This window comes from Bactrocera tryoni, chromosome 1, assembly GCF_016617805.1.
Source record: "Bactrocera tryoni isolate S06 chromosome 1, CSIRO_BtryS06_freeze2, whole genome shotgun sequence".
Taxonomy (NCBI): Eukaryota; Metazoa; Arthropoda; class Insecta; order Diptera; family Tephritidae; genus Bactrocera; species Bactrocera tryoni.
In genome coordinates this window covers 82,803,037-82,827,082 of record NC_052499.1, presented here as the reverse complement: position 1 = coordinate 82,827,082, position 24,046 = coordinate 82,803,037, and the positions used below count along the sequence as shown (strand labels likewise).

Below are 24,046 nucleotides of genomic sequence, written 5' to 3'. Positions count from 1 at the left end.
AGAGCATTTTTCATCTTCCACGTTATAGCTGAGAACCACGCACTAAACCAAGCTTACCACCAATCGAGTTGAAAAAAATCATACCATAGCATTCCATGCGCCTAAGTTCAACTGGTCCACAATTTTACAGCAAAATTAGTCCCACACTTTGCACCGTTATGCTCACACTGCCTTTAATGCAAGTTCATACGCCATGTTCTTGCAACACTTCGCCAAATACAGTTTGCTTACAGTTCGCTGCAGGTCAACGTTCCAAATTTGCTGGAAAAAATTAATGACCTGCAGTTATTGAGGAGCGAGTCAGTCGAGTGTCATCAGCGCTCGGTAAAATGAATCTGTTTTGCAAATGAAACGCCGTCGTTGTTGAAATGCTATCTCTGTTTTCGTTTTTTTTTTGTTGTTTTTCGTTTTTTATGCAGCCGCTCGTAATCGGTCAGCGATGCAGTTGCCTTTAGTCAAATCGGAAATTACAGTTTTTCATTAGTTCAAAGCGGAAATGAATCCGAAACGAAATTACACACAGCGAATGAGCGAATGAGAGTAAAAGACACAACACGAATGAATGTACGAAATGGTTTATCGCATCACGCTCGTCGCTTTATTTTCACGACAACTGGGTACGCTTGCGAATTTTAGGTTTTTTTTACAAATTTTTATTTTTTATTTTATGCACACATATATTTAAATACAAATTAAGTATTTGTTTTCATCTCAATTTTAATTTCAATGAAAGCAAATACTTTTTCGTTATTTTCACTTGACCTTACGGTGAAGAAATATATATATTAACAGTAATCAAAGTATTTAACCCTCAGTATTGCACAAAATTCCGTTGAAATTTGGAGGAAATCCTTAAAAAGTGTTGCTGCAACCTCTAATTGCCACATATTAGCGTTCGTGCTGGCCTGCCAAAATGCAGCACTCGCATCATAAATTATCCTGGAAAAAATATGCCTAGCGTTGCCTTGAACTACATACTTATGTAACATGTGTGGCAATTACATAAATTATGCAACACTTTTCTTTTTCGTGCTTCTTCTTTGTAGATTATACATCCGTATTTTCCCCCCTTTAGCTTTTTCTGCAAATTTCATTGATAATTCGACGCATTTTCCATACTTTTTATTTTATTATTTTTTTTGTGATTAATAATGTTCCAATTTGCTCGCATTTTTGCCCCAACTTCTCATTACATTGCATTTTTATACCAAACTTTCACTTCCGATTTTTGTAGAATGTAACTTTTAGTAGTGAATTGGAATTAGAAATCAAGTGCGTAACTAGCGAAAGTTTGAAAAAGCACAAAAACAATTTTGCATAGTTTCAGGAGGACTTATTTTGCTTCAATGTTACTGAAAATAAAATATCAAAAATACAAGTATGTGTTCTAGATTCATAGGTTCATAGAATTCCGAAGTTTATATGATAGTAAAAAATTATGTTTTATTTTTACAGTATTTTCCAATAAGAGTGATATGATTTCTTTTCAAAAACGAGCACACTATTTGTTAAGTAAGTTCCAATGTTTTTTATTAAATGTGATGTGCACTCTATAAAATTCGGATCTGAATATAACATCATTCAAATGCCCTACAAGACTTCTTTTGCAAGAACGAATTCAATAACTCAATTTTCGAGTCTAATGGTGTTAAATCACAAGTTCTTGGAGGACATTCAATATCACAATTTCTTGACATAATCGAATCTCCCAAACTTTCTCGCAATAATTCGGTTGTTGCACGTGATGTATGGCATGTAGCCCGGTCTTGTTGGAACTAAATGATGTCTAGATCAACATCTTCTTTTAAGAACGGACATAAAAAGTTGGTTATCATCGATCTTAACCGCTCTCCATTGACAGTGACCAGCTTTGTTTCCAAAGAAACGGACCAATGATTCCACCAGACCAGAAACCACACCATAATGTCAATTTAGGTAAATGTTCATGAAATATTTGTGAATTCATGAAAGATTTGTGGATTTTTTTCGCATCAGAACAGACAGTTTTCTTTATTTGCCGCACCACTCAGGTGAAAGCGAGCCTCATCGGCGAAGATGATTTTCTTAAAAAAATCGTTTTCGTTTTGAAGTTGTTCCAAGGCAAAACTTACGACATTTACTGTGGTCCAATGGCTTTAGTTCTTAATTAAGAACAATTGTATATCGAAGCAAGCCCAAATCCTTTCTCAAACTCCACTAGGTTGTGGTTTGAGATAATTCCAATTCTTAAAATTGCCTTGAAATCGGCGATTTGTTTCAGTAACATTTGCCTGAACGGCAGCAATATTTTCATTACTTCGAGCAGTTGTTTGTCTTATAAGCACTTGAACATTTTGTAAAGGAAATGTGTGCTCGAAATTTTAACAATTCGACGAATAGCGAGCACAGGTGGACGATTATTACAGTGAAAAAAGTGGCAAAAGCGCACGAAAAGATGCAATTGGAGAACAATAATTTTGATAAAAAGATTGAATAATTTGTAAATCTTATTCTTGCGTATATCTTTCCATGATGTAATTGTATACATTACTGAATACAAGGAAAATATTACAGATCATGACATATTAAAAATCGCCAAAACTGCACTTAGAAGTCATATCATCGCTATTGGAAAAATCGGTAAAACAATGATTCCCCTTCTATTCCGAAAATAAAGCGATGCATTTTTGACAAGAATCTCAAAAACTGTTCAAAGCAGTATAATGTATATTAACTCATTTATAACTGTCCTTAAAACAGCCAAAAAAGGGCAGTATGGCGAATCGAACAAGCAACTGGTATAAATAAAAGAAACTGGTATAATAAAATGGAATATGTTGATATAAATTAAATACTACTTCAATGACATATTTCTCTATGAGTTATTTTCCAAATACACGACATTGTTGAGAAGAGCAGAGTTCGAATCAGACTAGCATAGCAGTGGCGAAGCGAAGACAGCAACACACGGGTCACTTAACTTATCAAAGTTAAGTGAGCCCACAATAGAGCTTAAGTTATCAACCTAGAGTTCTTTAATCGCTACATTAGTGAGAAACAAACTGAAGAAGCACAAATAAGAACTACTAAAATGTAAATGTAAAATCCGTCTTCCACCAGTTGAGCACAATTAATGAATTATTTTCCTTGCGGTTGTGGGACGCTCGCAAATCGCATGAAAAATCTGTATTTTCAATTAAAAATTTGCCGCAGAAATGCAACAGGCGAGTGGAAAGAGGATTAAGCGTAGCAACAGAGGCTCGCAGAAAGTGGGTCGCAACGATGGCAGGCAGACAATGCCTTAGAGTGGAGGGAGTAAACGAGCAATTTCATGCAAACAGCTATCTGATAAATACACAGCAAATGCACGAATACATACAATAAAAAATAGCTTCAATTATTTATGTATAAAAAATAGATGCCTGCATACAGACATACATTTGTAAGAAAAAAATTACGAGTTAAATGTTCGCTTGTGTAACCTGAGGCTTATTTCAACGTAATAATTGCAATTGGCGATTAAATTTTTTGTATTTTTTATTTCTTTTTTTTTCTGTCGCTTTTAAATTTGATGTGTTTCTTTAATGTTATTTTTTTATGCTTTTTGTTCTATGAATTTTAAATGGTTTAGTAGTAAAGTTAATTTCAGGTCGTAATTATTTCACAGTTTTTTTTAACTAATATTGGGTAGTCGAAAAAGTGTTTTCGTATTTCTTAAAATACTACACTATATGTTATGACACAATGTGAGTGGCAGCTCTGAAGATATACGACTGCAACGATTATATTAAAATAGTGCATATAAGCAAACGTATGTACATACACACATAAACCTACATTGAGTGCTACGCAAGTGTAGCTTGTGGCGACAGCTGCCGACGCGTCCAAATATTTCCAACGAAATAAAGATAAACCCATTTGTCCTGCCAACATTTTTTGGGCTGCGAGATTGTTGCCGGCGACGCCACACAGCGCCGGCTAAATCTCATTTTTTATTTTGTATATTTTTTTATTTATTTATTTTTTGTATTGTTATTTTTCACACCAGTGTTGTTTTCTTTGTCACTTTGGCGCCCAGCACATTAAATTCGGTTGTGTATTTAAGCGCATGCAGATTCCAGCGACCACACATACATTAATACGTATAAACATTAATGTTTGTAACGCTAATTGCGTCTGTGGCTGGGAAAATAAGCCGGAAGCACAGCTTTTAGGCTCGTCGATTTTTGTCGCGCTCACATGCACCTCCATCATATACATATGTATGTGTGTGCGTGTATTTTGGTACGCAAAAACTCAAAAATATAAATCAAAACAAAATCAAAAAATGTTTAATGTTCTCACAGTGTTGCCACATTATTGTGAAAAATTACGTAATGAAAGGATTTTATGTATTAAAAGCTGACAAAAATTTAAATTGAGTGGCATTAAGTCAGTTATAATTTTTATGCTTGTGAATTTCCGGTTATACAGTTATAACGTCGCTACTACTATACGCTCGGAGGTAAGTTTTCCAATATACGAATATTTGTTTACCTCTTTTTTCTATACGAAATGAACCTGGGAAGCTTCGGTGCAGTCGAAGTTAATGCTTTTGCTTCTCTTCTGCATATTTGTATCAAATAAAATGTGTATGGCAGCACTGCTTAAAAATATTTGCACACAAGTGTACATGACATATATAGTACAGTATGAGCTTATGAGCACCTATGCATTAGCAATTTACCCACAAATCCTCACACACACACACACATGCGCACACTCGCATTCGCTGTCACTCGTAAATGCCGAGTAACCTTTCAGCGTAATCCCATGCAAATGCACCTGTCTGTTCGCTCGTTCTCGCTTTGCCGTCGGCCGACTGGTTAACTCTCATTGAGTGACTAAGTGTCTGGCTGACTAACGGACTAACGCACTTGACTAGTTGACTAACTGTCGAGTGGCCGAGGCCGGCCATTCAGGCTATGCCACCGTGTCGCTATTGTCTGTTGCAAAAGTTCACGCCAGCACAGTGGTCGCGTTGCATGAAAATGTGGCAATTGTTATAATTTCTCACCAACTGCCGCTTCACACTGCTTGTGGTACGCTTGTTATTGTTGTGTTTGTGTGTTAGTATTTATTTGTTGTATTGTTGTTGTGCTGTTGTCACCATTGTTAGTTTTTGTGCATAAATAAATTGTTGCAACATTGTACAAATAGCGGCGGATTAAAGTATTTACCCCAGTGAGTGCAACATCCTCTTACAGACACCCACACACATACACCTATACAAACACACATTTGCGCTCATAAAATTTGCCCAAAATAGCTTGTGCAATATCCTTACTTATGTCGTCGTTTGCCACACTCGCACACATGCATGCAACATGCCACTTGTCGGCATCTATTTTTGCAGCTGTTTGCCGCACAACAACGTTGATGTGCAACATTTCAGGGATTTCCTTGCTGACGTCTGAAGTGGCTTAAATTTTTTATAAACATAAAGTATGTCTTGTGGCACGAGCTTTCTGCCTGCCGTAATGTGCCACAGTGCTTTGCATGGGTGCAGCGCGGCAGCTACAAGTGCTGTGAACAGGAGCTACTTGCCAAGCCAACCAGCGTGTTGCATGGGGAATTTAGTCGTAAAATGTGTGGCATTTACCACTGCATTTGTGGCACGTCACCCAGCCATTTGCTGCAGCTCTCATCTGCCACATCTACATACACACGCATACATATGGGCTCGCATGCCTCATATGCACGGCGTTTTTATGTGCCACCAGAGATGTGGCACTAGCATGGATGACGCATTTTTTAGTGTGTGCGTGTGTGTGTGTGTGGCAAGGTACGAAAAAGTTTATTGCCGACATAAAAATGTATTTTTTGGTGACAGTAACGCCTCACACATACACACACAAGCTTATCTATACATATATTACATACATACACACACGCACATATATGTATATACATATATATATGCATATGTGGATATGTAAAAGCGCGTTATAAAGTTTGATTACCCTCATTCAAATATACCGTTAATTAGCTGCCGCTTGCAGGTGAGAATCGCACTTAAAGTGTTTAAAAGTGCGGCAAGCCATCCCTGCACCCACCGTTCTTCTTACCAGTGAATGCTTAATTGTATATTTATTGAACATTTACTAATTTGTTTCCGAAAACATAATTTATTTTTGTAATATTTTGACTATTTCTAGGCAAACCATCAAAAGTCATCCACTTGCGTAACATTCCAATTGAGTCCAGCGAAGCAGATGTCATCTCACTAGGTGTACCGTTCGGTCGCGTCACAAATGTGCTCGTCTTGAAGGGCAAAAATCAAGCTTTCCTCGAAATGGCTGACGAAGTATCCGCGACATCTATGGTCTCATGCTATACCGTTACACCGCCACATATGCACGGACGCATGGTTTATGTACAGTTCTCCAATCATCGCGAATTGAAGACAGACCAGAGTCACAACAATGTGAGTACCCAATGAAAATCTAATTTTATTTGATAAAAAGTTTTTTTCGGATTTAAGATAATCTTAAGCAGAAAAAACGTTCTTGTTGTCAGTCGCCAGAAAAACTGAGGTTCTGCTGAATGAAGCTTTTTTGGGGGTCTTCTTTAAGATCCCATATTGACAAATTGAATCAAGGGAACCCAAATTGTTTTCAATAAAAATCCCAACCCATCCAAAAAGTGAATATGAGGATGCTACTTTTCGAGATTCTCTACTTTTTTTAAGGCAAAAACACAGAAATTTCATATTTAAAGTGGAATGTTTATTATCGTACGAAAGAACTTTCTTTAGCATTTATTTTTCGAAAATAATGTCTTTCCAATGTTGACCACGACTACGTCTCAGATGGCTGCTCTTTGTCCCAAATGCGGCAACTTTACTTATTTGCATACCCATTGAGCCAGAAATGGGCTTCATCGGTGAACAAAAATAGGCTTGAAAACGTTGAATCTTCCTCGAACTTTTCAAGAGCCCACAGAGCGAAGCGTTGTCGCTTGGTCGAGCGTCTTCAGTTCTTGCACAAGTTGTATTTTGTACGCTTTCTTATTATTCTTTCTTATTTGTTTAAAGGGTTCTCAAGTGGATAATTTAAAAGAAAATCTGCGAAAGTTTGAAGTCGATCCAGCAATTCGTATTGCATTTGTAAGAATCTAATAACTTAGTTTAAACGACTCCCAAAACTTTAAACGCTTTCTCTCGAAACGCTATATTCCGAGACGTTGAAGAAAATTTCTTCCAAAACGACTAGGCCGATCGAAATTTATATATACTACGTCCTTGAATATATATGTTAGACAAATTTGAAAGACATGAATGCTTCGATGCTTGGGCCACAATAAAGTATAATTTAATAAAAAATACTTTTTTTAGAAACCGACATTTTGTCAAAAACGAATAACTTGACTAGTCCTTCAATCTTTACCTTAAAATTCATCTATCGTAATACTAATTTTCTTTGGAGTGCAGATAAGTTAAGCAGAGACGACTGCCTCGCTGTCAGACACCTTTTTTCGGAGGTCCTGCTGAAGACCGCATATTGGCATTTTGGATCGAAGGAATTCAAAATTTTTTCATCAACAAACATCACTAAAATCCCATTTTATTCTGACTGGCAAGTGGACATACATATAACTTCTTAATAGACACCTTTGTTGTTGTTTTTGTAACGGTTATCTAGTCCACGTTAGTGTGGTAAGTTTCAGATAAGTTGTCGTCAAGGTCATCCAACGATAGACACAGAAAACATGCTGTTTCGACGAGGTGGACCATAGGGAGAGGGTCGTCAAATGCGTAGGGGTAGCTGGGCATGCAAAGAGGCGGTTAGAGTCATGCGAGGACTAGCTGCATGCTGTACATATACTAAGTATGTTGGGGTCGATTCTGGATTAGAGCTTAAGCTGCTACAGTATACAGATATTCGTTGTCTGCAATGGGTAGTGGTTTGACTCCAAGTGCGCCATACACAAAGAGGGAGTCGGTGAAGGTGTTTATGGCTCCACTGTGATGCATGTCTGAAGTTAATTGCGTCCGAAGTCTGATCGGCGTATTGTTTTATGTCGTGGCCGTAGTTAAGGAAAGGCCTCTTAATGATCCTAGAAAGCGCTTCCGCATCAAGCAGGCGGCTGAAGGTATGGTTTCTACGAAAACATTCCAGCAGAAAATGCTTGGAGAGGAGTTCATTATGCTCATTAACTGGAAGCATGCTCTTTCCCTTTTTTCGACATCGCTCAACTCGGGGAAAATATCCATTTGCATGTTTTGCTACTTTAAATTTGTTAATTAATTTAATTTTGTTTGTTAATTTAACGAGTGTTCTTTTGGCGCTCGCTTAACAGCGAGCAGAACATGATACCCCTTTCTCTATTACTGTTTTCATTGTGATATCCAAGCATAATTAGCTCTTTAAATAAATATTTTCACACAAATGTATGCTTCTACACACACACACACCCAACTGTGGTAAATAGTAAATAATGCAAATGAAAATTCATGCAAACACGAAATTCATATGTACCTATGAATGCCGTTTAATTTAAATATCCCAATTCAGCCCAAATATCGTTGAAACCATAATTGAGAGTGTTTGCGCTGCATGACGTCATTTGTTAACCAAAACAACAACAAAGCTGGCATTTGTGTCCTGGTCGCTCGGTTGTATGCCAAAAGCACCGCAAAAGGTGGCAAACTCGACACTTTTTAATTAATCACAATTTGTAACAAATTATACCCGAAGCATTCGCTAAATCACGCACGGATTCCACACATACACACAAACTACACACACGCACCTGCACATGCCTGGAATCTAACGCTTTATTGTACGTGCCACACATTGTTGAAATTCAAAATTTTCGGTCGTTATTTGGGTTTCAACCCTCGAAATGTCGCCGTAATTTGGAATTTAAGCCAACACGTTTTGAAATGCTCGCTCGGAATTAAAACAAATGCTGCGCTGTTTGTTGTATTTGCGTAGAGCCGCACACGTTGACGCGAGCTTAACTGCATTATTTTGTTGCTGTTGCCTGCTTGTCACCTGCCTGTGCTTGCAGCTTAGAGGTCAAAGGATATCTAGCCAAGCGCTGTAAGTTTGAAGTCAGAGGTGTCTTGTCGTGAGTGCTGAGACGCCGCAATAGGCCAGTAAGTCAGTCACGCAACAACCTGCTGTCAGGCAGACACTGACAGACGGTCCGTCAGTCAGCCAGTGTGGGCTTCAAAGTGTTTTTGTTTGTAAATATGTGTACAGATACATTTTAATGTGTGAACCCAGATGAATGGCAGCCTCCTCTTAATTTGTTGGTGCGCTGCGGCTTTGCTTGAATGAATTAGTATGTGTGAGTTGCGTTTCAAGGAGAAGAGCAAATGACAGTCTGCTACATGCCACTGATTACAGCTAACATGTTGGATTGCTTTTGTTTTTTGATCCATTGTTATTTGCTGTCCATTTTTCGTCTCACCACGACATGGCCTAAGTCAGATATGAATTATATATTTCCAATTCTATATAACTAAAACGGATGTAGCAAAGTTTTGTAGTTATTGTACTTTAGGTAGTATTATAAAATATTTCTGAAAAAAATGCATTAATTAAAAATTGAATGAAATTGATGGAAAATTTAAAAATTAAACCTCATTTTAAGCTTTTTGAGCTTTCGACTAAGCTCTGAACTTTCCTATAAGCTTTCACAGTAGGAATATCAGAGCCCGCTAACTGCGTTACTGTTACAAATTACTAAGTACACATCAGTTTAAGCTTTTGAGCTTTCACCTAACCTTTGAATTTTCCTGAAAGCTTTTATAGTAGGAATATCAGAACCTGGTAACTTTGTTACTATTACAAAGTGCTAAATACAGTTCAGTTAAAGCTCTGGAGCTTTCGCCTAAGCTTTGGATTTTACTATAAGCTTTCGCAGTAGGAATATTGGTAACTGAAAATGCATTACTATTACAATTTCCACTATGTATAGTACCATTTAAGCTTTTGAGCTTTTAAGTAAACTCTGCATTTTATTACAAAGCTTTTGAGCTTTCACCTAAGCTTTGGATTTTCCTAAGAACCTTCACAGTAGTAATATTAGTATCCAAAAATGCATTACTGTTACAATTTCCACTATGTACACTACCATTTAACCTATTGAGCTTTTAAGTGAAATTTGCATTTTCTTACACCCTGCCATTATTGACATAGAAGAACAGGCTGAATTCATTACTGGTTAGGAAAATGGAGACTAAATCTAAAACCAATATTCTCCCAACTGAAAATATATATGTTATTCGGTTCTCTTGCTATAGCTATTACAACTATATTGCTTAATTATCATTGCAGTTAGCTCTATTCCGTCTATATTCTATATTCTATAGGACAAGAAACGCTCATATCCTCTGAAATAAAGTCATTAAAAAGTATTTCTCGTCAATTAATTATTAAAAGTCTGTTAATTATTAACAATGAAATTTTCAGAATAGTCATCAGTATTTCATAAGTTATATTGTTGCAACCGATATCAAAAATTCACCATTAACTAATGACGCTGTGAAAACTATCAGCTGTTGCTCGCAATCACTCTCGTATTTTCGCACCGAACATTTCGAGAGCGTTTGTTTATGTGTGCGCCGTCATGAGCATTCACTTGCTGTTGCTTCACTTGTTGAGTGTAAGCGGTGAAAATATCACACGATAATTACAAATGGCATTCCCAAATACCATTTACCTGCACTATTATCACGCTGCTCTGCTCGTTTGTCCTTCGAAAGCGTTGAAACGATACCAATACGAAGCGTTAGGCCATCACCATCACCCACACTTCTACCAAAAGCGTATAAGATATCAGCGCCTGCATGTAGGCAACACCTTGCATCGGTGAATTTCTAATAATGTGTATATTGCTTATTTGCCTTGTGTTCAGCTGCCAATTACGCCGATTACACAAATTATATTATAACAATGAGGGACAGTAAATATATTTGCATATTAACTGCCTACATATGTATATAGAAAATGGTAGTTACATTGCATATATACCAATGTGGAGCACTTAATGTGGGTACCGACATAAAGTTTGCATACATTAAGGCTTCGGGCGCTGTTGTCTTGTCACACGACTCTAGTCTGTTGCATGTCATCACGAGACAGTTGCTGTTCGCGTACTTGTTAATGCAGTTAATTCTTAGGGCATATGCATGCCAATAATGTATTTATATAAGTAGTATAGTTAGTTACAACAACAAGCACTACATATGGAACAGTAAGTTCTGTTGGCGTCTGCTATTGAGGTTATCAGCACTGAATTGAGCAAAGGCAAGTGCTCATTAGTATTGAAATTTTTCGCTTGTGACTTTGTCGTAATGTGTGTCGATTATATAAAAATAGTCTTGTGAATTTTCATATATGTAGACTATAAAACCGTTGTTTACTGTATTTTCAAGTATTTGTTTCACGGCTTTGATTAATGTACAAACTTGTATGTCTTTGCGCCAAAAAGTAGGCACAATTTTTTTTTAATCCTGAAATATCTATGTACAAAAGTTCTATTTCATTATAGTCATGCTTATATCAAACTAAAATTAGTTTTTATAGCCTCAACAGGGTATATTGAGTTTGTTCCGAAATTTGTTTCACCGAGCATTGTCCTTCTGCCTATATATAACCGAACAAGTCACGCACCTTTGAGATATCGATCAGAAATTTTGCACAGGACCTTTTTTCCTCAAAGAGCTGTTCATATGTCGGATTCGTGGATGTCGGACAACTGTAGCATATAGCTGTCATACAAATCGAGCGATTAAAATCAAATTATTATATGCAAAACTTCTTCACTGGCCGATATATGTATCTTCACGAAATTCAGCACAGACTATTATCTAACGCTGCGCTACAATATCCTAAGATATTATTCGAATCGGATCTCTATAGCATATAGCTGCCATACAAACGGACTGATCAAAATCAAGTTACTGTAAGGAACACTTTTTTAATTAAACAGATATCTTCATGACCTTTGGAACAGATTCTTGTGTAAGGCAACGCTACAATTTATTATATATTATTTATATAATATTGTGTAGATCGGCTAACTCTAAAGTGATATTTCAGGAAATGAAAAAAAAACATTGCCTGTTTTTTGGCGCAAAGACACAAAAATTTAAACCTGATGACCCAGGTCTTGTTTTTAAACAGCTTTCACATATTCCTATTTAAGCAGAAAATACAGTGTATGCTCAATAAAAGGGCTGCCTGTGAACCCAGAAGCCGCCAGCATTCTCGCCGCCTGGTTAATTTTATGATCACCTATGACTGGACTAATTTCATGAAATTTTCATTGGGTTTTGTTTTTCATATTAAATTTACGCTATACAAACACGAAAATACATGTTTGATATCAAATACATTTCGAATTAACTCATGTTGATTACTGTACATTACTTTGAAGAGCTTTTAAAAAAATTCACATTACAAGCATTATTTATTCAAGAGATAATTAGTCAAACCCGCATATGTGTATGTGGACATAGACTGTTGCCCATGTATTTGTAAGCTGAATTAAGCTTGTAATCCGCTTTTGCCACTCCTCCCATGGCGCACACACACACATGTGTACATGAATGTAGTAAAAAGCTTTGCTTGCTTTCCATTCCATTTGTATTTGTATTTGTCTGCTGCTCAACGCTCGCCCGCTTATCCACACTCTTACAAGCATATATTTTTGCGTTGAACCCTTTTAACCCTTTCAGCTAGTGCTTCGTCTACCGATTGCTGTTGTGGCAGTTCAAAAATTAATTTATCAAAATTACCCACAAAAACAATCACACGTCACATTTGATCCCTAAAAACTCGAAATCCCCAACTAACGCACATACACACACACACATGTACCACATTAGCGCACATACGCTCGACAATAAGTAAAACAACAAACAAATTTATATTGTGTTTGTACTTTGGTTTGTCGCTACCTGTCTCCCGGCTGCTTCACCTTTTGCCATTAGTGCCCATCACAGGCTGAAGCACTCGCCACCCCTCCGCCGCGCACTGCCGAAATGGTTCAGTCATCACCGCCTCACTTATCCTTCAATCTCGACCGCAGCTGCATTCATCTTCATTCATTTCTTCAGCAATCTCCAGTCGGAATCTGTGAACTCGGCAGCGTCTTCGGCGCATCCACTTTTGGCAGCAGAAATCCTCGGAAATCCATCTGCTCGCAGCCGCCAGTGCGCCAACTGTCTTCGTAATTCACTGAGTGTTTCGCCACACACACGCACACACACAGACATACACTTGAGCACTTGTAAGCATGTGTGTGTGTGTGATTGTTCAAGTCTTCACGTGACATATTGCTTGCTTCAGTTGTGCGCTTCTTTTACATTCTTTTTGGTCCCATCGTACATGTATGAATATTTATTTTTATATCTCTTTGTTGTTTTTGCAGTTGTTTTTTTCTACTACTTTCTGCTACCGAAATAGCTAGCAAAAGAAATGTCAGCCCAAACAAGCTGCGCCACAAGAATAGCTGCCAGTCAGAGGAGCTCGGGTGATTTGCTTGCTTTGTGTTCGTATGTGTCAGCAATAGTGGTAGTTGTTGTTGTTGCCAACATTGCTTAGCTGATTTGCTTGCTTTCACTGCTATTGTTGTGCTGTGCCGACATGTCTTTGTCAGTGCGTGTTTGTGTGTGTGTGTGTCTCGGTGTGCTTGAACAGATGATTGCAAAATCCTGTTCTATGAGGGTTAAATCCCCGAAGGTATATGAGAAATATTCGTAATGCACAAACCTTGAACGAGAAGTAGTTGGAAATTGGAACGATGCACACATAGAATTGTTAAATATGTGTTTGTGTATCACATGCATGTATTTTTATATGGTATTTGTGCAAGCGGAAACGCAATCTAACAAATATTTATCGAAATTTAAACAAGAAAATGCTTGCAGTGAAAATATTGCAAACATTGGGGAAACTGCAGGCAATTGGAATTATATAATATTTTTTAAGCCATACATGTAATAGCAGATGATTTTATTAGTCCTTTTTTTAATAGTTATTTAAGATTGTTTAAATTATAAATGAATGTAAATATTTCAAATAAGGTGGCATCACCATTAAATCATATTGTATTTTTATTTTATTTTGCAAAACCCTTTTTTTACATCTCACTATATGTGTTTTCTTTTATTGCTTTGAAAATATGCATTTAAATATTTTGAAAGAGTGGCAACCCTATAACAATTTTTCACGAAACTTTTTTTACTTAACATAACGTAAATCCTTTTTGCCATAATAAACATGTTACAAAACAATTTTTATATACATATTTCAAATAAGGTGGCATCACCATAAAATCATATTTTATTTATATTATATTTTTACATAGCACTCCTCTGATGTTCTCACAATTTTTTTGTTTCTTTTCTTTCTTCTAAAGGTATGCATTCAATTATTAAATATTAAAGTGTGGCAACCCTCAACATTTTTTCGTTAAATTTTTTTTTATTTTATGATGCCTAAAAACCATTTCGCCATATACTAAAATATTTAAAAAATTGATTGGATGTTATAAATCAGGTGGCATCATCATAAAGTAATATATTATTTTTTTATATACTTTACAAAACACGTCTTTCATGTGCTCGCTACATATTTTCTATATGTTTCGTTCAAAAAATATGCATTTAAATATTTGGAAAGTGTGGCAACCCTGAAAAGCTTTTCATGAATTTTCTTTTATATTTTAATTCTTTTAATTTTTTTATCTACCAAAATTTGATAAATATGCCAAACTTCTTCCAACTCATATTTAAACTCAAGCGTCTGAAGACCTTTAAGCTCCGTAGGTGCCAAAACCAATTACACAATTTCCACCATTAAATATTATATAAATTTAAGGAAAATAGAATGATTCCATAAACTTTTTACGATATTTGAAAATATTTCAAAAACTTTTTTCTATTTCAAATCAGGTGGCAACATAACTAAATACATATTATGGAAAATAAAATTATTCCGCAAATTAATATTTAAAGCCGAATGACAACTTGCCAAAAAGGTGTTTCTGTTTTTTGTTTGAGAGTACTATCTATCTTGAACTCAGAATACTAGAATATACCATACTTTTTATGACACGGAACTTATGTAGCTCAAAATGTATAAATAGGGAACATCTGTTTCAACTCAGACGTGGTAGACGTCGATTTTAAATTGCCAAATAAATAAACATAATCCAATAATGAGTTGTACTCACACTGAGTTTTATTGGGGAAAAAGAGCATATATCTAGGCGCATTACTTTTATCCAGACATTAACGAGCCATTTTGAATTATTTGTCACCTTTTGCATTGGAAAAAGTTTAACAAGCATTAACAGTCCAAATTTAAATAAAGCAAATGCGCCATAAACCTAAATCAACAGACCAATACACATAAATAAATCCTTAATTCCTATGAGCAACACACAGCACTAGCCTGGTAATGTGCTATTTGCCATTTCGGTCATATGGTATTGTCGGCTTTTCTTCACACTTCTATTTAGTTTTTGTTTTGTTTTTTTTTTCTTTCTATTTTTCTCTGATTTCTTAGTACTTTTGTTTTTGTTTTTTGTTTTATTTTTCTTCTGCACTTTTGTGGCTAATATTCCTTGTTAGCTGGCTTATTTTGTGCTCAGGCACCTCTCATTCTATTCGATATTCGGTGTTCGCTGCACGTAGTAACGGTAATTGAAATCCATTTGCACACGTCACACCAATCGATGACTCGGAAGACGATGGAAAGGTGAAAAAATCGAAGAGCAGCCGGCAAAAACAATAAGAATATACAGAAATTGTTTTGTGTGTGTGTGTGTTTACAAATATATACCGTTAGACGTAAGCTTAACTTATGCTTGCGCGACGTCAGCGCACAACAAAAACAATGCGCCGATACCTGTATGTTGAGAAATGTGAGCTAGATGCCACAAATCTTCACGCAACACTCGAAGGAGCTGGCGCCGCTGCGGCGAAGAAGAACAAGCGAATGTGGAAAAGCCAGAAAACCACCGGTCCGTCACCACCGCCGCCGTGGCACATACGCCTGGCGCGCACTTCAGCAGCAATCAGCGGCCAAAGTGTATCGACAAGCACAGCAACAACAACAACAACAACGTGAAAGCATCTTGTTGATTTGCGCTTAGCGCCGAACAATACACGGGCTGCGAAAGAAAAATATCAAGAAAATAAGTTAAACAACAACAAAAGACAAACAAAAGCAAAGGCGAAAACAACAACAAAACCAAATAACACAAGATTAAGCTGGCTTGTAAGCGCACGGCGAGCGGCGAGCGCAGGCAACAAGCAACGCCAGTCTGGCAAGCCAGTGACTCACATACACATGCATGTGCATGCATATGTGTGTGCGTATGTGTGCGCCGAGTGCTAATACATCAGCGCAAATCCTTTAACCTCTTTCGTGCTTTCGGTGCTTTTGTTTTTGTTTGAAATTTTCGTTGGCTTATTTGTTTGGCACTTCGGTTGGTCTTCTTTTCTTTTTATTATTTTTATAATATTGAATTTGCGCTGCTTACGCCACCTCCTGGCTGCCTCGCTGCCTGGCTGGCTGATACGGTTACGCGTTGATGGTATAACGGTAAAGCTTTTTACGCCAAATAAACACAAGCGCAAACTTTGGCGCGCACATACACACACTTACTCTTATGTTCATATGTATGTATGTGTGTGTGTGTGTGACGCGGCGCGCACGTTGGCTCACAAGGTGACTCACGCGTGCTGGCGCTCACACACATAAATCAGCAAAGTGCCTTATAATCCTGCAAATGGACAGGATACATGATGCCATTTGTTTGCACATACATATGTATATGGTATATGTATGCATGTGTGTGTGCGTGCGTGCGTGCGTGCGCTGTTGCTGCAAATCTTTTCTCGCCTTGTTAGATTGAAATAAAGTAGAAAATTAAATAAACACGCTGCTTACGTATGCTCCGCCAGAGATAATATTATTAGCGCAAATCAAACAACACATGCAACAACAGCAACACATGTAACAACAACAACAATATATGTATGTAGGCAAGTAAGGAAAAGCCAGCAAGGATTCATAGGAGACACATAGTGCCAGTGCTGCGTATGCGCCTACAAGTATGCATTGATTTTTGTTTTCTTCCATGTTCCTTCCTGCTCGTGTTGACGTATCACTTTAGCTGTGTTATAATTGTTATTGTAGCGCCTTTATTTGCACGTTTTCTGCTGTCTTTAAGCCACGTTCGTGTGCTTTGCCGCCTTTAATCCGATGCTAATAATAGTAATCCTTTTTGCGGTTTAATCGCTTGTCGTTTCTTCGCGCTTATTTGCTTAACTTTTGCGCCAATTTAGCAGTTGACGTGTTCTATATCTTGCACAGCATACAGTTGTGTGCCGATTTTGTCTTATTGTAGCTGTTGCAAGTAGTGTTGCAAAGGCTGCTGACAAGCATTAGTTGCATGTCAACATATTCGTCTGGCAGGATTAACATTTTCAATTAAGCTTACAGGCGAATTAACACCAAGACACGCGCTACCTAGCAGATTTTGATATTTGATCGGCTATATGTACATATGTACATGAGTGGTATATATAATCTATGGACTATATATTAAAATGCCTACATACTAAATTGTAACTGCATGCCAATTGATTGATTCTTGGCTTAAATGTTTGGAAACTTAGGAGCTCTTTAATCCTTTTTAGCGAAAAAATGTACCTAATACCTTGTTTCAATCTTATACAACCGTCAAGTTTCAGTCAACTTTATACGATAGAGATGCTACGATCTTCCAATTTTGAAAAAGAAATTTCATTTATTTTTTCGAAGATCTGACTTTAACTCTTTAGAATAACTGTTATACATGCTAGACCATAAAATCTTATACACCACTGAAACAAGAAGGAAAAGTGAATAAAATCGATATTTTTACTTTTCCACGTACTTGCATGCTATAGGTTTTCGAGGTTCTTTCAAATTTAATGAGGAATGTTTATGATCATTCGAAAAAACATTCTTTCCCATTTATTTTTTTGAAGATTATCTCTTTCAAATGTTGGCCGTTTCTACGTCTCAGATGGCCCATCCGTTGAGTCTCATTTTCGATGACGTTCGAGTATTTCGACGGTAACTGACGAATGACGCGCGTGATGTTTAGCTCCAAGGCCTGATTCGAATTTCGACAGAAGTAACTCTACTTGGATCACACGTTATAAATAATAAGAAATTGTTTCAATAACACTAACTTCGAACTTCGAAGACACATTTTTCGACTCTAGCGGCTGACTTCGAAAAACGCAGTATTTTTTTTACTTATGACTCAATCTGTCATTTCTTTGGTTCAACACGCAAAAAGTCGTTTTTGCCATATAGTGTAATATACTAAAGACTTGGAGGCGTAGAACATTATCTTCCTCTCTTTATTATAAGACGGGCGAACTCACGGTTTGACGAATGCTTTTGAGTAGCATAAAAAAGTTACAAAAAAAAGAACAACATGAAGTTGAATGATAGAAGATTTATAAGGTGGACTCCATAGTAAACAGGACTTTTTGAATCTAGCACCCTTTGATGGCGCCATCTATATGTCGACAGGTGCGTTCGAATCTGCTATTTTTATCGATTGTTCAGTGACATTCATTTCATTTCGTGACATTTTATTGATTGGAAGTGAAGTTATTGCGTTTCAAGTGTCAGTATGTTTTTGTTATCGGTGCGAAAATGAGCTTCGAACAAAGAGCCAACAATAAATTTTGTTTTAAAAGTGGTAAAACTTCACCGAAACGTTTCAATTGATGAAACAAGTTTATGGCGATGATTGCCTATCCCGTAGCAGAGAGCACGAGTGGTTTCAACGTTTTCAAAGTGGTCGTGAGGACATAAAAGACGATCAACTGTGCGTGAATTCATCAAAACTCAGCCGAAATCATAATTGAAATTCATGGACATGCAATTGAACATCTCTAAAACATCGATTTATCGCATTTTGACCGAAAATTTGGGCTTACGAAAGGTCAGTGCACGGTTTGTTCCGCACAAATTGACTGACGACCAAAAATTGCTCAGAATCCAACATTCGAAGGACGATTATTTGACCAAAAGTCACACTTTAACCATTAACCACTCCCTGTGTTCACCTGAGCTGGCACCGTGCGACTTCTTCCTTTTCGGAAAAATGCATTTGCCCATGAAAGGGAAGCGTTATGCAGACGTAGAGGCCATTCAAAAGGCTTGCACCGGCATACTGACGGCCATACCGGCCAACGAGCTAAAACACTCGTTCGACATGCTTTTGGACCATGCAGAAAGCTGTATTGAAGCAAAAGGAGACTATTTTGAATAAAATAAATTGATTTTGCCGAAAAACCCATTTGTTCTGTTTTTTTTTTTTTTTTTTTTTTTTTTGAAGTGCTGTTTACTTTGGAAGGCACCTTGTATATTCAGGTAACAGCCTTTTTGCACAGCCAAATTAATTTAGTACATTAAGATTATAATTGATAAACCAGTTTTTGACTTTCGCACAGCTATTCGATTCACGATAGACTCGATTAATGATCAGCTGTTATATTTGCTTTTCCTTTTCATTTTGCATTTTTTCTAATGAAACTCATCAGCTGCTTGCTATTTTAGCAATGCACACAACCAACTTTACAGCCTAGACAACTACCGGCAGAGTTAAACATAGTAATTTAGAGTGTGGACAACAAGCCCAAGTCTGCGGGTTCCAATTTCAAGTCGATTTGAATTCGATTAAGAGTAAATGTAGTAACATATGACTTTATTTTGTATGGTAAATCGATCTAAGTTAGCGCTTCAATTGGGCAAAGGCCGGTTAATTGATCAATTAACTCCTGTGCGAAAAGGATTTTTTTTAAAGTAGGAGTAAGCATCGAAAGCTGAAGTGCAGGGCTTTAACCCGCTGAACCTAACCTACTCCCATCTCATGTCACTCCCACGGGACCACTGGACAAAGTATTACTTCATGGCAGAAAAAGGGTATAAGACTGTTTTCGATTTATGTGGGTATTTGCAACCATTGATATGGGACTGCGCCATAGCGGACCAGCGTTCTAAGCTACAAGAAAGATAATTATTAGGTTCCAGCTATGGGTTTATTTCTAAAATTATGAAATCAAAAATTTTTTTGAAAAAATCTATTTTTATAGTGAAACAACATTCCTACGAACTCTTAGCAACAGTTCTTAATTTCATTTCAATTTTGGTGCGAATATCATTTTCAATTACTTTTTAATATAAAACTCTTTACTGCTTTGCATATCCTCATATGTGGCGCTATAACTTGCGGGTACTCACTTCTTTACAGCCTCAAGTAACTGCCACTTATGACCCCAGATGTGACTCCGCCACACAATATGCGTCAAGTTAACTTGTTGCGGTGGCAAGTTAACTCAGTGCAAAATGCATACACACGACTTTATTTGTATGTGTGCGCGTGTGTACAAATAATATTTAAGTTGCAAGCGCATAAAAGGGTTGCACACACACATGCAAATAAGGCGCGTGCGGGGGCGTGAGTGGAAAACAATAATATTTATGAAGCTTAAAATGCGCGCAACCGCTTCTTTTATGCGCTTCATATATTCTTTCGATAGTTCTTAACTCCTCCGCCCAGTCAGTTTATTTTATATGCTGATGCCTTTATGCAGTTGTTGTTGCTGCTGTTGTTGATGACAAAAACCGCTTACGCGCAAACAAAAAGTGCAGTGACTGAGTTGCCAAACAGAGTGAAGCGTGAGGAGCACAAATTTTATTTTAGTTTGTCACAGCTTTTTCATATTTTACGCTTTCTGCTGCCCCGCCTTGCCTTGCTTGCTGCCACACTTCGTTGCTTGCGGATTAAAGTTGCAAAAACACGCTTTGGCTTCTCAGCGCTTCCACAATTGATGAAGAAAACTAAAAATGTCCGTTTTTTGTGTGCTGTATTGTTGTTGCAGTTGAGTGCTTATGCCCGGCATTTACTTTTTGCTCGCCACTGTAGTTTTGCTGCTCATTAAACGCTTTTGCATAAATAACTAAAAAGTTTTTTTCAGCGCCAACAATTTACAAACGCTCCACTTTGCTTTCTTCGACGCTTCTTTTTTACGCTCCGCCGACAAAGTGCCACGGATTATCCTTCAATTTTATTTTCCACCGTTTATTTGTTGGTTTTGTTGTTTTTATTTTTGGTGTGCTTAAATTTTCGGAATTTATGCTGCTTTGCGGTTGGCATTGCGGTTGCGACATTGTGGCTGCCCCAGTGCTGAAGACTGCGCGCACTTGCCCGCTCACTTACCACCCCCTGCCCCCTCACACCTTCATGCCTCGGCTCAATTGCGCTGCTTGTAATAAAAATGAAAAACTTTGTAAATTTGCGCAAACTTTTGTTAAAAGCTTTTATCTGTGCTCACGCTTTTTGTTGCCACCACTGTTGTTGTTGTGGTTATATTTGTTGCCATTTTTTGTTTTACGAACACATTTACCTTTAGTTTTTTGCCTCGTTTCATAGCCGAATTGACGTCTTAGTTTTATTTCCTCTTTGAGTAAGTCCCGCGAGTAAGCATTCAAATTTACCGTAATCTGCCACCGCTTGCCGCGCTTCGTGCGTATTGTCCGCTTTTCGTTGACACCGGTTATGACTTTATTATGTGTAGAACTTTCATTTATTTTTGAAAATGTCAACCATTTTGAGCGAGGTGTGTTCTCTCTCGCTTCTTGTTCGATGCTTTCATTGCTTGTCTGCTTCATTTTTCCCCTGGGAAGTGCCAACTGGTCAACAAACACCAAACTATTAAATTAATGGAAATATATGAAATACTACAAAGCAAACACGTGTTTTATACCGTTATGGTAAAGTCTCAAATATTCGGTGGTTTATTCATTTCAATTTAAGGATGTGAAGTAAAACTTTCAGAGTGCTTTCACAATGTGAAAGCTCATATCTTGCTATTTGCTGTTCGAAAGCTTGTTTATATTCTGCCAGTTTGTCGCGTGTGCTGTTTTATATTATTGAATAAATCTGTATGTGAGGCAATTAAGTGTGTTATCCGTGAGTCGCCGTGAGTGGTACCCTGCTCGCTGTAAAGCTGAACACTATTTGCCTTTTTTTTATAGTTTAATAATATGTTAGGCCGTTGAGTACTTGATTATCTCTTTTTTCATAAAAGTCAACTAAAAAAATGTCTATAAAGTCACGCAAATTGTAGACATTAACACATTTGAGTTTTTATATTGTTATAACTACTTGTGAAGCAAAAAATCTATTTTTTTCCCTCATATATTTGAAAATATTCTCCGAAAAATTTAAGTCGATACGGCAAATATCTTCGGATTTGTCAGCGTGTACAAACATATATGAATTCTTAAACTTACTGCAATCGACTTCTTGAGGTTAACCACCTCTTTCTCGATACGCCGTATCGAAAGCCTGAAGTAAATTTTTCAGTAACGGCTGAACCAATCGACATACAATTTTCACCTTTTATGTCAGGTAATGAGAAAAACATCGTGATAGAAGCCACTGTGAACTCAAAGTCCTTTCACAAAAACCCATTTTTTTTGGGAAGCCGGTACTTTGTCGAAAATCTATATTTAGATTAGGTCTTCGATCAATACCTGTATTCATCTTTGATAATAATATTTCGTTGGTTTTTAGATTTGAGTTAATTTTGAGCATACAAATTTTTCTCACCGCCAAACACTTATTATCTGAGGTCTTTCTGAAGATCGCTTACGCTATCAAGGGAATCCACAATTTTTCGAAACTAACCACCGCTTTTAAAGCGTACATTAGTTCTGTAAATGTTTTATACTTTTATATATTTATTAAATAAAATGTCACTTTGAAAAAAATTCAAAAGAAAATATTTTTTTCTGATATGCAATTGTCGTAATTTAGACAAATAGCGCTCCTCACTACCGTTTATTGCAAACAAGTAGATAATTAACTACATTAAGAAGCTTTCTGACAGCTTCTGACATACTTATTCGAGTATTGTATCATGATAGCCCAATTAGTTTAAGCAATGATCCGTTAATTGGTTCGAAGTTCCCGATTAACACTATATGGATTGCAAATGTAGTGATGATTTCCCGAATGTTTCGAAATATCTGTAAATTTACTTTTTTTTGAAAAAAACTCTTTTTCTTACCAAAAATTTTTCAAAAAAATTTAAAATTATTGCCATGTAAAATATAATTGCATTTTAAATTGTCAATTGGTAACCAATTAATGAAGTATAAGTAAATTCCTAATTGTCAATTAAAGCTCAATTTACGTATAGGCCTTTCAGTCAGCCACTTAATTTTCTCCATTTTTCAAAGGGTTTATAAATACGTTTACTTGAGTAAAAATTGGCTGTTAATTGACTCAAATAAGAAAATTTATATTAATTAATTTAGCATGTTAGTTAAGATTATAATTAAGAAACCAGTTTTTGCCTTTCGCACAGCCGGCTACTAGATCAACAATAGGCTCGATTAACGATCAGCTGTTATACATGCTTGTGCTCTTCATTTGGCATTTTTTCTGAAGATTAAAATTCATTATCAATGCACACCACCAAACATACAGCCTGGAAAAGAACCAGTAGAGTAAACACAGCCAAATCTACAGTGTGGACAACATCCCGCAAAGTTGCATTCCAGTTTCAACTTGATTTCAATTCGATTAAGAATTAATGTTATAAAAAAATATTTTCTTTGTATGATATATCGATCTAAATTAGCGCTTTGATCCAGCGCAGGCCGGTTAGTTGATCAATTAACCCCTTTAGCGGAAATGCTAGGAGACGGAATTGCTAATTGACTCAATTCAGGTATGAAATGATTCTGCTCAAACCTACTAACTGCCTTTAGGTAAAAATAGACATAAGGCGAAAATATTAATTGACTCAATTAAGGTGTGAAGGCACTCTAAGTGCTTACTAACTATTAGTTACCAATAATAGGCACTCTCAAGCTTACTACATGTCTTTAAGTTTGTTTATTCAACTAAGAATTAGTTGATGATTGACTCAATCAAGTGGTGAAATTATCTTTATGAAATCTACTAACCGTCTGTATGT

General features: G+C 36.8%; 1 protein-coding gene across 6 annotated transcripts in view; it reads left to right on the top strand.

Moving 5' to 3' along the window:
* The window catches only part of LOC120766250 (polypyrimidine tract-binding protein 1), a 420,921-nt gene that overhangs the window by 342,642 nt on the left and 54,233 nt on the right, over positions 1 to 24,046 (top strand). For all 6 annotated transcript variants that reach the window (XM_040091635.1, XM_040091634.1, XM_040091637.1 and 3 more), the window contains one exon: positions 6,177 to 6,445. In XM_040091635.1, coding sequence (XP_039947569.1) covers positions 6,177 to 6,445 — 269 coding nt within the window. The remainder of the gene's footprint in view (positions 1 to 6,176; positions 6,446 to 24,046) is intronic.